The following is a 12,504-nucleotide window of genomic DNA, read 5'->3' as shown; positions in this document are numbered from 1 at the left end:
AAAAAAAAAAAAAAAAAAAAAATCAACTTCATAGAAAAATGTCAAGAATAGTACAGTGAATTCTCATATCCCCTTCACCTGGATTCAATCTTACCCATTTTGGTATCTCTGAATTCCAGTACACAGAAGGCACCGAAATGTTGAATTATGGAATGAATCTCATAAGGAAAAATAAGCAAAACATTATGCGCCGACTTCCTATAAGTTAAAGTGACAGGGAGGAATGAACTCTGAAAAAATCTGAGAGAAAAGAAATTAATCAGATAGAAGGATCGAACAAGAAGAAAAGAAAACAGAACAGACACAAAGGCTATATGGGATGTACGTTTATTTCACCTGCTGAATGCTTGCTTTGTTTTATTGCATTTGATTGTCATTTTATTTATTTATTTATTTTTGCTGGGTTTCAGTAGTAAGAGAAATAGACAAATCACCAAGAAGCCAGGTAAATACCACACAAGGACAGGAGAGACCAGCTAAACCGATGGTGTACTCTCAGCAAAACCTTCCTAATTCAACCATCACCTGTTTGCAGTCTGGGATTATTTGGACAAGCGAGGCTAAATTTCATCTTGGCATTATTAATTATTTGAGAAAGTTTGCTAAGCAAATGAACAGTATAAACAGGGGAGATGTTGAATATTTGCTCTAGGGGAGCAGTGAAAAGCAAATGAACGGCTTCCAAATCCTTTCTAATTATATCGATGTGCAGAACTTTTGTCTAATTATTATGTTCCTTGAAAATGAAATAGAATTTTTTTTTCCTAAACCATTTCATATGTTTAAAGCACTGGGGAAAATTCAACTTTAACAGAAAGGCGAACATTTTCATAGGCAGAACACATACACTGCCAATGTACCTTCATGTAAATAAAAAATGTCAAACATTGGATTTTCTGTTAAGCAAAGAGTGTGCTAATTACAAAAGTTATCATTTGCTAGAAAGTTTCATCAGCACACTTCCCTCTTCTGTCAACCGTGTGGAAGAAGTCTGCCCGTTTGCAGATAATGATAGCATCAGCCACTATGTAGGAACTGTTTTTTTTTTTTTTCTTTTTTTTGAGACAGAGTCTCAGTGGCCCAGGCTGGAGTGCAGTGGCACAATCTCAGCTCACTGCAGCCTCTGACTCGCAGGTTCAAGCAATTCTCTGCCTCAGTCTCCCGAGTAGCTGGGATTATAGGCACCCGCCACCACGCCTGGCTAATTTTTGTATTTTTAGTAGAGACAGGAGTTCACCATCTTGGCCAGGCTGGTCTTGAACTCCTGACCTCTTGATCCACCCGTCTCAGCCTCCCAAAGTCAGGTGTGAGCCGCTGCGCCTGGCCGTAGGAACTTTTTTTTTTTTTTGAGACGGAGTTTTGCCCTTGCTGCCCAGGCTGGAGTGCAATGGCGCAATCTCGGCTCACTGCAACCTCTGCCTCCCCGGTTCAAGCGATTCTCCTGCGTCAGCCCCCCAAGTGGCTGAGATACAGGCATGCACCACCACACCCTGCTAATTTTGCATTTTTTTAGTAGAGACAGGGCTTCTCCATGTTGGTCAAGCTGGTCTCGAACTTCTGACCTCAGATGATCCACCCACCTTGGCCTTCCAAAGTGCTGGGATTACAGGTGTGAGCCACCGCCCCCGGCCAGGAACATTTTTTTATATGCCAGACTTGACACATTGTTTCATTGAAGCCACAAAACAAGGTAGGCTTCATTATCATGTCCATTTTACTGACAGGAAAACCAAGGCTCAGAGAGGTCAAAGTGTACAGCAGAGACTCAAACCCAGGGCTATCTGGCCCCCAAACCTAAGAACATTACGCTGCATCAGAGACAGATAGGACCTGCCCAAAGTCAAAATCAAAAGGCCAGGGAAAGGGTTGTGAAAAAGCTACGGTGATTAAGACATGCAGAATAAACTAAACTATAGTCCAGTTTGGAGGGCATCTGCTAGACACTTAAGCCTTTGTGAGTTTAGGAAGTAAACAGCTTTCTAATAAGGCCAGGTTTGGCTTATCTAGTTGATTAGAATCACAATAAGGCATGTTTCACTTTATCCAATAAATAGGTATGTGCCTATAAAATTATGTGTAAATCAGGGCCAGGTGCGGTGGCTCACCGCTATAATCCCAGCACTTTAGGAGACAGAGGCGGGTGGATCACCTGAGGTCAGGAGTTCGAGACCAGCCTGACCAACATGGTGAAACCCCCATCTCTACTCACAAAAGACAAAAAGTTAGCTGGCCGTGGTGGCGTGTGCCTGTAATCCCAGCTACTCAGGAGGCTGAGGCAAGAGAGTCGCTTGAACCTGGGAGGCAGAGGTTGCAGTGAACCAAGATCATGCCACTGTATTCCAGCTTGGGTGACAGAGCGAGACTCTGTCTCAAAAAAAAAAAAAAAAAGTGTAAATAATGTTTTAAAAATTGGAACAGAAAATGGGATTCTTCGGAGGTCAAATATGACCCTAGGTAAATACTTCGGAGAATGAATTTTTCCTTTTGGGGACCAATTTGAAAATGAACATATTCCTCCACTGGGCTACAATAACGTCCTAAGATTGCAAGTGCAGAGATGCCCATTGGAAGGCACAAAGCAGCCTTCCTGAAAATGGTCTATAGCAATGTTTCTCAAAGTGTGTTCTGCAGATCCTGGGAGAAGGAGGGGTCCACAAAGACAAAAGTATTTTAATCATAATTCGAAGGGTTTTTCACTGTGTTGATTTTTTTTTTTTTCTTTTGAGACAGTCTCACTCTGTCGTCCAGGCTGCAATACAGTGGCATGATCTTGGCTCACTGCAACCTCCGCCTCCTGGGTTCAAGCGATTCTCTTGCCTCAGTCTCCTGAGTAGCTGGGACCACAGGTATGCGCCACCACACCCAGCTAATTTTTGTATTTTTAGTAGAGACAGGGTTTCACCATGTTGGCCAGACTAGTCTCAAACTCCCAACCTCAGGTGATCCGCCCACCTTGGCCTCTCAAAATGCTGGGATTATAGGCATGAGCCACCCCGTCTGGCCCTGTGTTGACATTTGTACTTACGACACAAAGCGATGGTGGGTAAAACTGCTTGCAGCCTGAATCAAGGCAGTGTTACCACAATGTACGAGACATCTTCCCTCCCTCCTTCCTCCCTCCCTTCCTTCTTTCCTCCTTCCTTTCTCTCTCCCCTCCCTCCCTTCTTTCCTTCCTTCCTCTCTCTCTCCTCTCTCCCCCCACCCCACTCCCTGCTCGCTCTCTCTCAACAAGGTCTTTTTGCCCAGGCTGGAGTGCAGTGGCACAATCATGGCTCACTGTAGCCTCAACCTTCTGGGCTCAAGTGATCCTGAGTGGCTGGGACTATAGGCACGAGCCACCACACCCTGCTAATTTGTTACTTTTTGTAGAGATGGGGTCTCACTGAGTTGTCCAGGCTGGTCTTGACCTCCAGGGTTCAAGTGATCCTCCCACCTCAGTCTCCTGAGTAGCTAGAACCACAGGTGCACGCTACCATGCCTAATTTTATTTTATTTTATTTATTTTTATGTATTTATGAATTTATTTATTTATTTATTTTGTAGAGATGGAGTCTCACTATGTTGACGCAGCTGGTCTTGAATTTCTGGGCTGAAGAGATCCTCTTGCCTTGGCCTCCCAAAGTGTTGGGACTATAGGTGTGAACCACTGAACCCAACCATCAGGACATTCTTAAATAAAAATAATTGTTTGTTTGTTTTACTGTGAGTACATGGCAGTAAAGAATATAATAGACAAATTATGGTTATTCAGACTCGGGGATTTGGCAGAAATTTTCTCAAATATAAAATAAGTGAGTCTGTCACTTCAAGGAAACAGCTGACAATATTTGTTGCCAATGTTAAAATTCAAGCTGTCAAGTGAAAACAAGTTGAAAACTTGTTTCCATTACCTTGAGTTTGACAGTTTCCTAATTACTTAAACTCCTTTTTAGGTGGATATTAACAAATGTGATTTTTTAAAATACTGTATAATGGCATCTGAAAGGTCAACCTTTAGATTTGCATAACTCACTGAACCAACATTTTCTAAACAACCAATGGCTGATGTTATAAAACCATATATGGGTAAAACAGTCAATGAAAGGGCAAGATAGACCACTGGATTTTAATGTAACACAGTATAAAAGTTCACCTATAAGGTTTCAGATGACACACTGTCACTAACCTTTAAGAAACTGCCACTTGTGGCCTGGCCCGGTGGCTCACGCCTGTAATCCCAGCACTTTGGGAGGTCAAGGCAGGAGGATCACCCGCCTTGGGAGTTCAAGACCAGTCTGACCAACACAGAGAAACCTCATCTCTACTAAAAGTACAAAATTAGCTGGGTGTGGAGGCACATGCCTGTAATCCCAGCTACTCGGGAGGCTGAGGCAGGAGAATCGCTTGAACCTGGAAGGTGGAGGTTGCGGCGGAGCTGAGATCACGCCATTGCACTCCAGTCTGGGCAACAACAGCGAAACTCTGTCTCAAAAAAAAAAAAAAAACTGCACCTTGTAAGCCGGGCATGGAGGCTGAGGTCTGTAATGCCAGCACCTTGGGAAGTGGAGGCAGGCTGATCACCTGAGGTCAGGAGTTTGAGACCAGCCTGGCCAACATGGGGAAACCCCATCTCTACTAAAAATAAAAAAAAGTAGCTGGGCGTGGTGGTTCACACCTGTAACCCTAGCTACTCGGGAGGCTGAGGCGGGAGAATCGCTTGAACCCAGCAGGCAGAGGTTGGCTGCAGTGAGCTGAGATCATGCTACTGCACTCCAGCCTGGACGACAGTGAGACTTTTTCTCAAAAAAAAAAAGAAGAAAACAAAAAAAAGAAAAGAAACTGCCATTTGCTAACTTTTGTATAGTATCTGAAAAGGCAATTAAAACATTTCTCTATGCTCCAATTATATATTTGTACGAGGCCAAATTTTCTTCATACACACCAGCCAAAACAGCATAACAAAACATTTTGAATCCTGAAGCAGAAATGAAAGTAGTTTTTCTATTTCTATTGAATAAACTTGAGAAAATGTAAAATAATGCTACTCTTCCTATTCACTTTTTTGAGGCAAATGTAACTGTTTTCCATTAAAAATATTATTTATGTTCAGAAGTAATGGGTTTATTGTTGTTGGAGTTTTTTTGAGACAGGGTCTAGCTATGTTGCCAGGCTGGTTTTGAACTCCTGAGCTCAAGCAAGCAATCCGCCCACCTCAGCCTACCAAAGTGCTGGGATCACAGGTGTGAGGCACTGCAAGAGGCCAATTAGAGACATGGTCTAGCTATGTTGCCCAGGCTGGTCTTGAACTCCTGAGCTCAAGCAATCCATCCACCTCAGCCTCCCAAAGTGCTGGGATCACAGGTGTGAGGCACTGCACGTAGCCAATTATTATTATGAGCCACTGCACCTGGCCAATTATTATTATTGCTATTATTATTGGGATTTTTTTGAGACAGATCGCTCTGTTGCCCAGGCTGGAGTGCAGTGGCACGATCTCGGCTTCAAATGATTCTTCTGCCTCAGGCTTCCAACTAGCTGGTCTTACAGACACACATCACCACGACGGCTAATTTTCAGCAGAGACAGGGTTTCACTATGTTGGCCAAGCTGGTCTCAAACTCCTGACCTCAAGTGATCCGCCCGCCTCGGCCTCCCAGAGTGCTAGGATTACAGGCGTGAGTCCATGCCTGGCCCAATTTTTATTATTTTAAAAGGGACTGATTAATGGACATTTTACATTTTCTCAGTTTAAATCTCTGATATCATAAATACACATAAATATCATAAATATATACAAAGCTCTTTGAGGTAAGAGTATACAGGGGTCCAAAGGCTTAAAAGGTTTGAGAACTGATGTCCTATAGCAACATTACATTGACCTTTCCAGAGGGCAAAATGGTAATGCACATTTTATAGTACTCTAAAGTACAAAGGGCAAAGACATATTTTAAGCATATGACACAATGTTCAATTGAAAACATTTTTTCCACACTACATTCAGTGAATATAAAAAGAATGTAGATTCCTCAGGAACAAATTCCCGAGAAGTGAGGGACAGTGCTGTAATTAGAAAAATGATCTGGATTCTAGCCCAGACCCTACCAGTCTCTCCAGACTTTGGTCTTCCCACCTGCAAAGTGAGATATCAGAATGGCCTATTTTCCATTTGCTTCCAATTGTCAATACCATGACTCTAACCAAGGATCCCTAAATAGGGGCCAATAAGCTGTCTCTGGCCTTCAGACTGATTGGCCATCCCTGTTTTTGAGAAGTACCCCATGAGGACAATCAGCTGGTGCTTGGTGAGCAGCTTTCCTTTCAGGTGAGAAACTGATTTTCAGTTACAGTCTCAGTCCAACTCGCTAGACTCTCCTCTGCGGACATCTGCATTTACAACCTCTGGAATAAAGGCCCTTCAAAACCGGTCCAAATTTCAAACTCTATAATTCAGCTCCAGAGACAGACTGTCTGGGTTTCTCACCCACTCTGCTACATGCTGGCTGTTTGACTTTGGGCAAGTTTCCTTAACACCTCTGAGCCTCAGTTTCATCATCTGTAAAATGGAACAACGCTGACCTCAAAAGGCTGGTATGAAGCTTAGCGAGGTGTTGCCCAAGAGTACTTACAGAGTTCTTGGTACTGGACAGCACTTTGTTAAAGGGGGCTATTATTATTAACGCCAAGGCACAGAAAGGGATTATTTCCTAAACGCCCTTCACACCCCACACCAATTCCCTTTCCCAGCACCTGACGATTGCACTCCCACAATTAAGCTTACCTTCCTATCAACTCCCAAATCCCACAGCCACATCCCAACATTCACAAGACCCTCCTCAGACCTCTACTTCTCCTTCCCCACCCTACATCCCTTCACTGAGCTCCTGGCCAGTACCGGTTTCCTTCACGACCACAGCCGGGCAGAATGGTCACAGCACTGACCACTCCCCCAGCCTCTCCTCCGCGTTCCAGACCACTAAGCCTCCCTATCCCTCATTTCGGAGACCCCCTTGGGTCAGGAAGTGGTGGTCCAGGGGTTTATAGCCTAGGATTCTGCCCAAGGCGCGCTCGGGAGGGATGGGAGAATAACAGCCCGACCTCCCGGAGGGGCCCATGGACACTCACCGTCCATCCCCAGAGGCGGCGGTTCCGGGTGCTCGAACCGGAAGCGGCTTCTACACTGTTTGCAGTTCCCCTGGTTACTGCAGGGCCCCGGACCAATGGCGGTAGAGCTCCAATTACTGAGCCCGCCCCCGGGTAGTGACGTCATGCCGGCGCACTGGAACTCCTCCTCCGAACCCCCGTCTGACCCACCCCGGGCCCCCTAGATCGTTGTGCGCAGGCGCGCTGGACCAAGGGCCTTGGAGGTGCGTTGCGCATGCGCCCCGGGCGCCGCCGACTGAAGTAGCAATGGACGCGTTGGAGTCGTTGTTGGACGAAGTGGCTCTGGAGGGGCTCGATGGCCTGTGTCTGCCAGCGCTGTGGAGCCGTCTGGAGACGCGAGTGCCGCCCTTCCCGCTGCCTTTGGAGCCCTGCACGCAGGAGTTTCTCTGGCGGGCCCTCGCCACGCACCCGGGCATCAGCTTTTATGAGGAGCCTCGGGAGCGACCCGACCTACAGCTCCAGGACCGGTCAGCGGGCGGCCTGGCCTGGCCTGGCCTGGCGGGCGGGCGGGCGGGCGGGCGGACGGGCGCAGAGCCCGGGGGCTGATGGAGCTGGGGGCTGGGCGGGAGAATGGAGTGGGGCCTTGTAAGTACCGTAGGCCTGATGATTGAGTTGGGGCGCGGCGGTTAGGCTAATTTGGGGTCCCTCAGGCCTGGCAGGGCCCTGGAGTCTGATGGAGTTGGCGCGGGGAGGGGGAGAATCGAGTGATGTACCGTTTTGTCCCTGTGTGTGTTTTGGTGTAATGGCGAACAAGATTGGGGATATTCTTAAGGCTTAAAAGAAGGTTTCCTTGATATTGGAGGGTAGGATTGGAGTAGGAAGACACTTTAGAGCCAGACTGGAGACTCTTGAGATCAACCGACCCTCATGGAGTATTCATTAAGTGCAGATAGAGCGCCTGGGGCAACTCGAGATCTGCATATCAGCACAATTAGCGATAATGCTAAAAGCTGACATTTATCAGGGACTTTATGGGTGAGGTGCTGTTCTTTCTTTCTTTTTTCTTATTTGAGATAGAGTCTCACTCTGTGGCCCAGGCTGGAGTGCAGTGGCACGATCTCGGCTCACTGCAACCTCCGTCCGCCTCCCAGGTTCAAGCGATTCTTGTGCCTCAGCCTCCTAACTGGGATTACAGCGTGTTCCACCACGCCCGGCTAATTTTTGCATTTTTAGTAGGGATGGAGTTTCACCATGTTGGCCAGGCTGGTCGGGAACTCCTGATCTCAGACCATCCGCCCGCCTCGGCCGCCCAAAGTGCTGTGATTACAGGCCTGAGCCACCGCGCCCGGCCACAGTGCTGTTCTAAGAACCTGTTCTAGAAGCTTAGGAGCTTATACTCACTTGATCTTCACTTGATTAAACTCCTTTAAACAGCAGATTAAATTCACTTGATAGTCACCTATGAGGTGGGTGCTGTTATCTTCCTCATTTTACAGAGGAAGAAACTGAGTCACAGAGAGGGGTTATGTAATCTGTCTAAGGTTCTGGGGGCAATAAGTGACTAAGAATTGATTTGAACCCAGGCTATTTCCAGCGGCTGTGCTCCTAAGCCATATTGTGAGGGTCAGGGGAGGTTCCAAAAGATAATAATGTCCAAGACGTGCGGGGCTCATGCCTGTAATCCCAGTACTTTGGGAGGCTGAGGTGGGCGGATCACAAGGTCAGGAGTTCAAGACCCGCCTGACCAACATGGTGAAACCCCGTCTCTACTAAAAATACAAAAATTAGTCTGGCATGGTGGCGCATGCCTGTAATCCCAGCTACTCAGGAGGCTGAGGCAGAAGAATCACTTGAACCTGGGAGACAGAGGTTGCAGTGAGCTGAGATTGCGCCATTGTACTCCAGCCTGGGTGACAGAGTGAGACTCCATCTCCAAAATAAAACCAAATAATGTCCAAGACAAAACAGCCAGTTGGCAAAGAGGACTGTTGGAAAGAGAACAACAAATGTGAAGTAAGTGGCTGCAGTGTGGAATTGGAGGTAGGGAATGAGGAATAACTAGGACTGTGCTAAGATCCTTAACACAACATGTTATGTAATGTTTACAGCAACCTTAGGAGATGGGTAATATTCTCCCCATTTTCCTGAAGAGAAAAATCGAGGCCCTGAGGGGTCAAATGGCATGCTACAGGTCAACTAGCAAGGGAAGAACCCAGACTTTGAGGAAGATCTGAGTTCAGAATGTACTCTGCCCTTAGCCAAATTGGACTGGAATCAAGTCTTTTAACCTACTTAAAGAGTTTACCAGCTTGTAATCCCAGCACTTTGAGAGACAGAGGTGGGCGGATCACTTGAGGTCAGGAGTTCAAGACCAGTCCGACCAACATGGTGAAACCCCGTGTCTACTAAAAATACAAAAATTAGCCGGGCGTGGTGGTGGGCGCCTGTAATCCCAGCTAGGCTGAGGCTGCAGTGAGCCAAGATTGTGCCACCGCACTCAAGCCTGGGTGATAGAGGGAGAATCCATCTCAAAAAAAAAAAAAAAAAAAAAAAAAAGTTTATCCTTTATCAAAAGGATAGTGAGAAGTCACTGAAGAGAGGGTCACAGTAGGGCCAAAGAGTGAAGTTGAGAGATTTTTAGTAATCTAGTCATGGTCTGGCTTACCATGGTGGGTGTGGGATGAAGAGCACAGGCAGTCAAGACATAGCAGGCCAAAAAATCAAGAGGCTTTGGAGACTGATTGGATGTGAAGTGTAAGGAAGGTAGGAATCAAGGGTGATGCCCTCTGGTGGCTGCTGTTTGGGCATCAGCCAGACAGGCTGCTGAGCGAACCCTGATTCTCATCTCTGAGGCTGGGAACATGGAAGAACAGCGTGGGGGTTGAGTCTGGGGGAAGTGGGGACTTTGCTGAAGGGACATGTGACACATTGAGCTTTAGGTTCTTTTGAGTTGTCCAAGTGAAGAGTCTTAATTAGTAAACATCTGGCTTCGTGGGAGTGAAAGCAGGCCAGAGGGAGGGACTGAGCTAGACATTTGTGAGTCATTCTGTGCAGCTGGTAATTAAAGCGGCTGGCTAAGATCAACCCTAAGAGAGAGTGTCGTGTGGTTGGAGGTCTTGAGACATAGCCCTGCAGTGCACCTACATTTCAAGGCTGGATGGAGGGTGAGGGACTTTCAAAAGAAGATGGAGGTGGTGTGGCTGGAGAGGTAGAGGACAGTCAGGTCAGAGTGTTGTTCTGGAAGTTTGGGAGGAGACAGGATGATTTAAGAACGGAGGGTTGGGCTGGGTGTGGTGCCTCACGCCTGTAATCCCAGCACTTTGGGAGGCCGAAGCTGGTGGATCACTTGGCCAACATCGTGAAACCCTCTCTCTACTAAAAATACAAAAATCAGCTGGGCGTGGTGGCAGGCGCCTGTAATACAAGCTACTAGGGAGGCTGAGGCAGAAGAATCGCTTAAACCCGGGAGGCGGAGGTTGCAATGAGCCGAGATTGCGCGACTGCACTCTAGCCTGGGCGACAAGATCAAAACTCAGTCTCTAAAAAAAGAGAAGGGAGGGTTAAATAGTACAGAGAACACAGAGGGGACAAGGAAGGAAAGGACTGAAACATGTACATGGGATTTAGCTGCAATTAGACTAGTATAGGATGTGAGTGAGATTTCAAAAGAAAAAACTTGACAAGTAAGCCACCTTGACAGGCAAGGTGGCTCACACCTAGAATCCCAGCACTTTGTGAGGCTGAGGTGGGCAGATTACTTGAGCCCGGTAGTTGGAGACCAATCTGGGCAAAATAGTGAGGACAAAAAAATTGTATATATGTATGTATGTATTTAAAAAAAAAAAAAAAAAGAAAGAAAACTTAACAACTTGGCTAACTGCATGAAAGAAGCACAAATGAAAAATGGCCCCATGGTGTTGTAAGAGGCACCTAGGAGAAAGCAGTGGCAAGAGGGGAAAGAAAGGACTTAATTGGAGCTGGGGAGAAGCAATCATATTTGGAATAGGAGGTGTTTAATAGACAATCGAAGACATTGGATCTGTATTTGGAGAAAAAGGACTGAGGATTCAAAGGTGAGACTTGTTAACATGCAGACGGTAATACAAACCATGAAAATGGATTAGGATATTAGAGAGATAACTAAAGAGAGATGGAAAGATGAGATCTTAAAGGGAGGAAAGCTTTGGCCGCTTGTGGTGGCTCCCACCTGTAATCCCAGCACTTTGGGAAGCTGAGGCGGGCAGATCACCTGAAGTCAGGAGTTTGAGACCAGCCTGACCAACGTGGTGAAACCTCATCTCTACCAAAAATGCAGAATTAGCCGGGCATGGTGGCGCACTTCTGTAATCCCAGCTCCTTGGGAGGCTGAGACAGAAGAATCACTTGAACCTGGGAGGTGGAGGTTGCAGTGAACTGAGATCACGCCATTGGACTCTAGCCTGGGCAACAAGAGCAAAACTCCATCTCAAAAAAGAGGAGGAAAGCCTTGAATCATTTCGTCCAATTTGGTGGTTTGGAGACTGAGCACTAGATTTGGAAGGAAACAAAAGCCCATGACTTGGCCAATAAGGAGGTTTAGGTCCCAGCATCCAGCTTCTGGAATAGTCTGGGGAGTCCTGGAAAGGTCTGCGTTCTGTGGGATAGAAAGGCAGGAACCTGCTTGTCAAGATTATCTGCATTTATAAGGCAGGAAAACTGAGTGATCTCACTTCTCTCTGATCTCTGCTGGAGGTTGTCAAAAGAACACAGCCAAGCACGTATTATTTCTGAAGCTGAATTGTGCTTTGATATTTGTGCTTTTCTCCTTAGGTATGAAGAAATTGATTTGGAAACTGGAATTTTGGAGTCTAGGAGGGACCCGGTGGTCCTGGAGGACGTCTACCCCATTCATATGATCTTAGAGAATAAGGATGGCATCCAGGGCTCATGCCGCTACTTTAAGGAGAGGAAAAACATTACCAATGACATCAGAACCAAGTCCTTGCAGCCTCGCTGTACGATGGTAGAAGCCTTTGACAGGTAACTATTTTGCACCATCAGAAATTCCTGGGAATCTGGCTGGGTGCCGTGGCTCACGCCTGTAATCCCAGCACTTTAAGAGGCCGAGGCAGGTGGATCACTTGAGGCCAAGAGTTCAAGACCAGCCTGGCCAACATGGCAAAACGCTGTTTCTACTAAAAATACAAAAATTAGCTGGGTGTGGTAGCACATGCCTGTAATCCCAACTACTGTAGTGGCTGAGGCATGAGAATCGCTTGAACCCAGGAGGCGGAGGCAGGCTGCAGTGAGCTGAGGTTATGCCACTGCACTTCAGCCTAGGCAACAGAGTCAGACCCTGTCTACAAAAAAAAAAAAAAAAAAAAAAAAAAAAAAGGAAGAAAAGAAATTCCTAGGGATCTGAGTGCTTTGTATGTGTAGTCAGAG

General features: G+C 46.5%; 2 protein-coding genes across 9 annotated transcripts in view; one reads left to right on the top strand and one right to left on the bottom strand.

The window, feature by feature from the left end:
• The window catches only part of KATNIP (katanin interacting protein), a 242,530-nt gene extending 235,382 nt beyond the window's left edge, over positions 1–7,148 (bottom strand). For 6 of the 8 annotated variants that reach the window (XM_017848639.1, XM_017848640.1, XM_017848643.1 and 3 more), the window contains exon 1: positions 7,102–7,148. In XM_017848639.1, coding sequence (XP_017704128.1) covers positions 7,102–7,108 — 7 coding nt within the window. In that variant the 5' untranslated portion in view covers positions 7,109–7,148. The remainder of the gene's footprint in view (positions 1–7,101) is intronic. The other 2 variants (XM_017848642.1, XM_017848647.1) reach the window with 2 other exon arrangements.
• A 193-nt stretch (positions 7,149–7,341) lies between these two features.
• The window catches only part of GTF3C1 (general transcription factor IIIC subunit 1), a 69,878-nt gene continuing 64,715 nt past the window's right edge, over positions 7,342–12,504 (top strand). Inside the window, exons 1-2 of the mRNA XM_017848648.1 lie at positions 7,342–7,607; positions 11,890–12,099. Coding sequence (XP_017704137.1) covers positions 7,387–7,607; positions 11,890–12,099 — 431 coding nt within the window. The 5' untranslated portion in view covers positions 7,342–7,386. The remainder of the gene's footprint in view (positions 7,608–11,889; positions 12,100–12,504) is intronic.

Source organism: Rhinopithecus bieti, unplaced genomic scaffold (assembly GCF_001698545.2).
Source record: "Rhinopithecus bieti isolate Rb0 unplaced genomic scaffold, ASM169854v2 scaffold_31940, whole genome shotgun sequence".
NCBI lineage: Eukaryota > Metazoa > Chordata > Mammalia > Primates > Cercopithecidae > Rhinopithecus > Rhinopithecus bieti.
The sequence above is the reverse complement of the archived record's forward strand: the minus strand, read 5'-3'. Positions and strand labels throughout refer to the sequence as shown.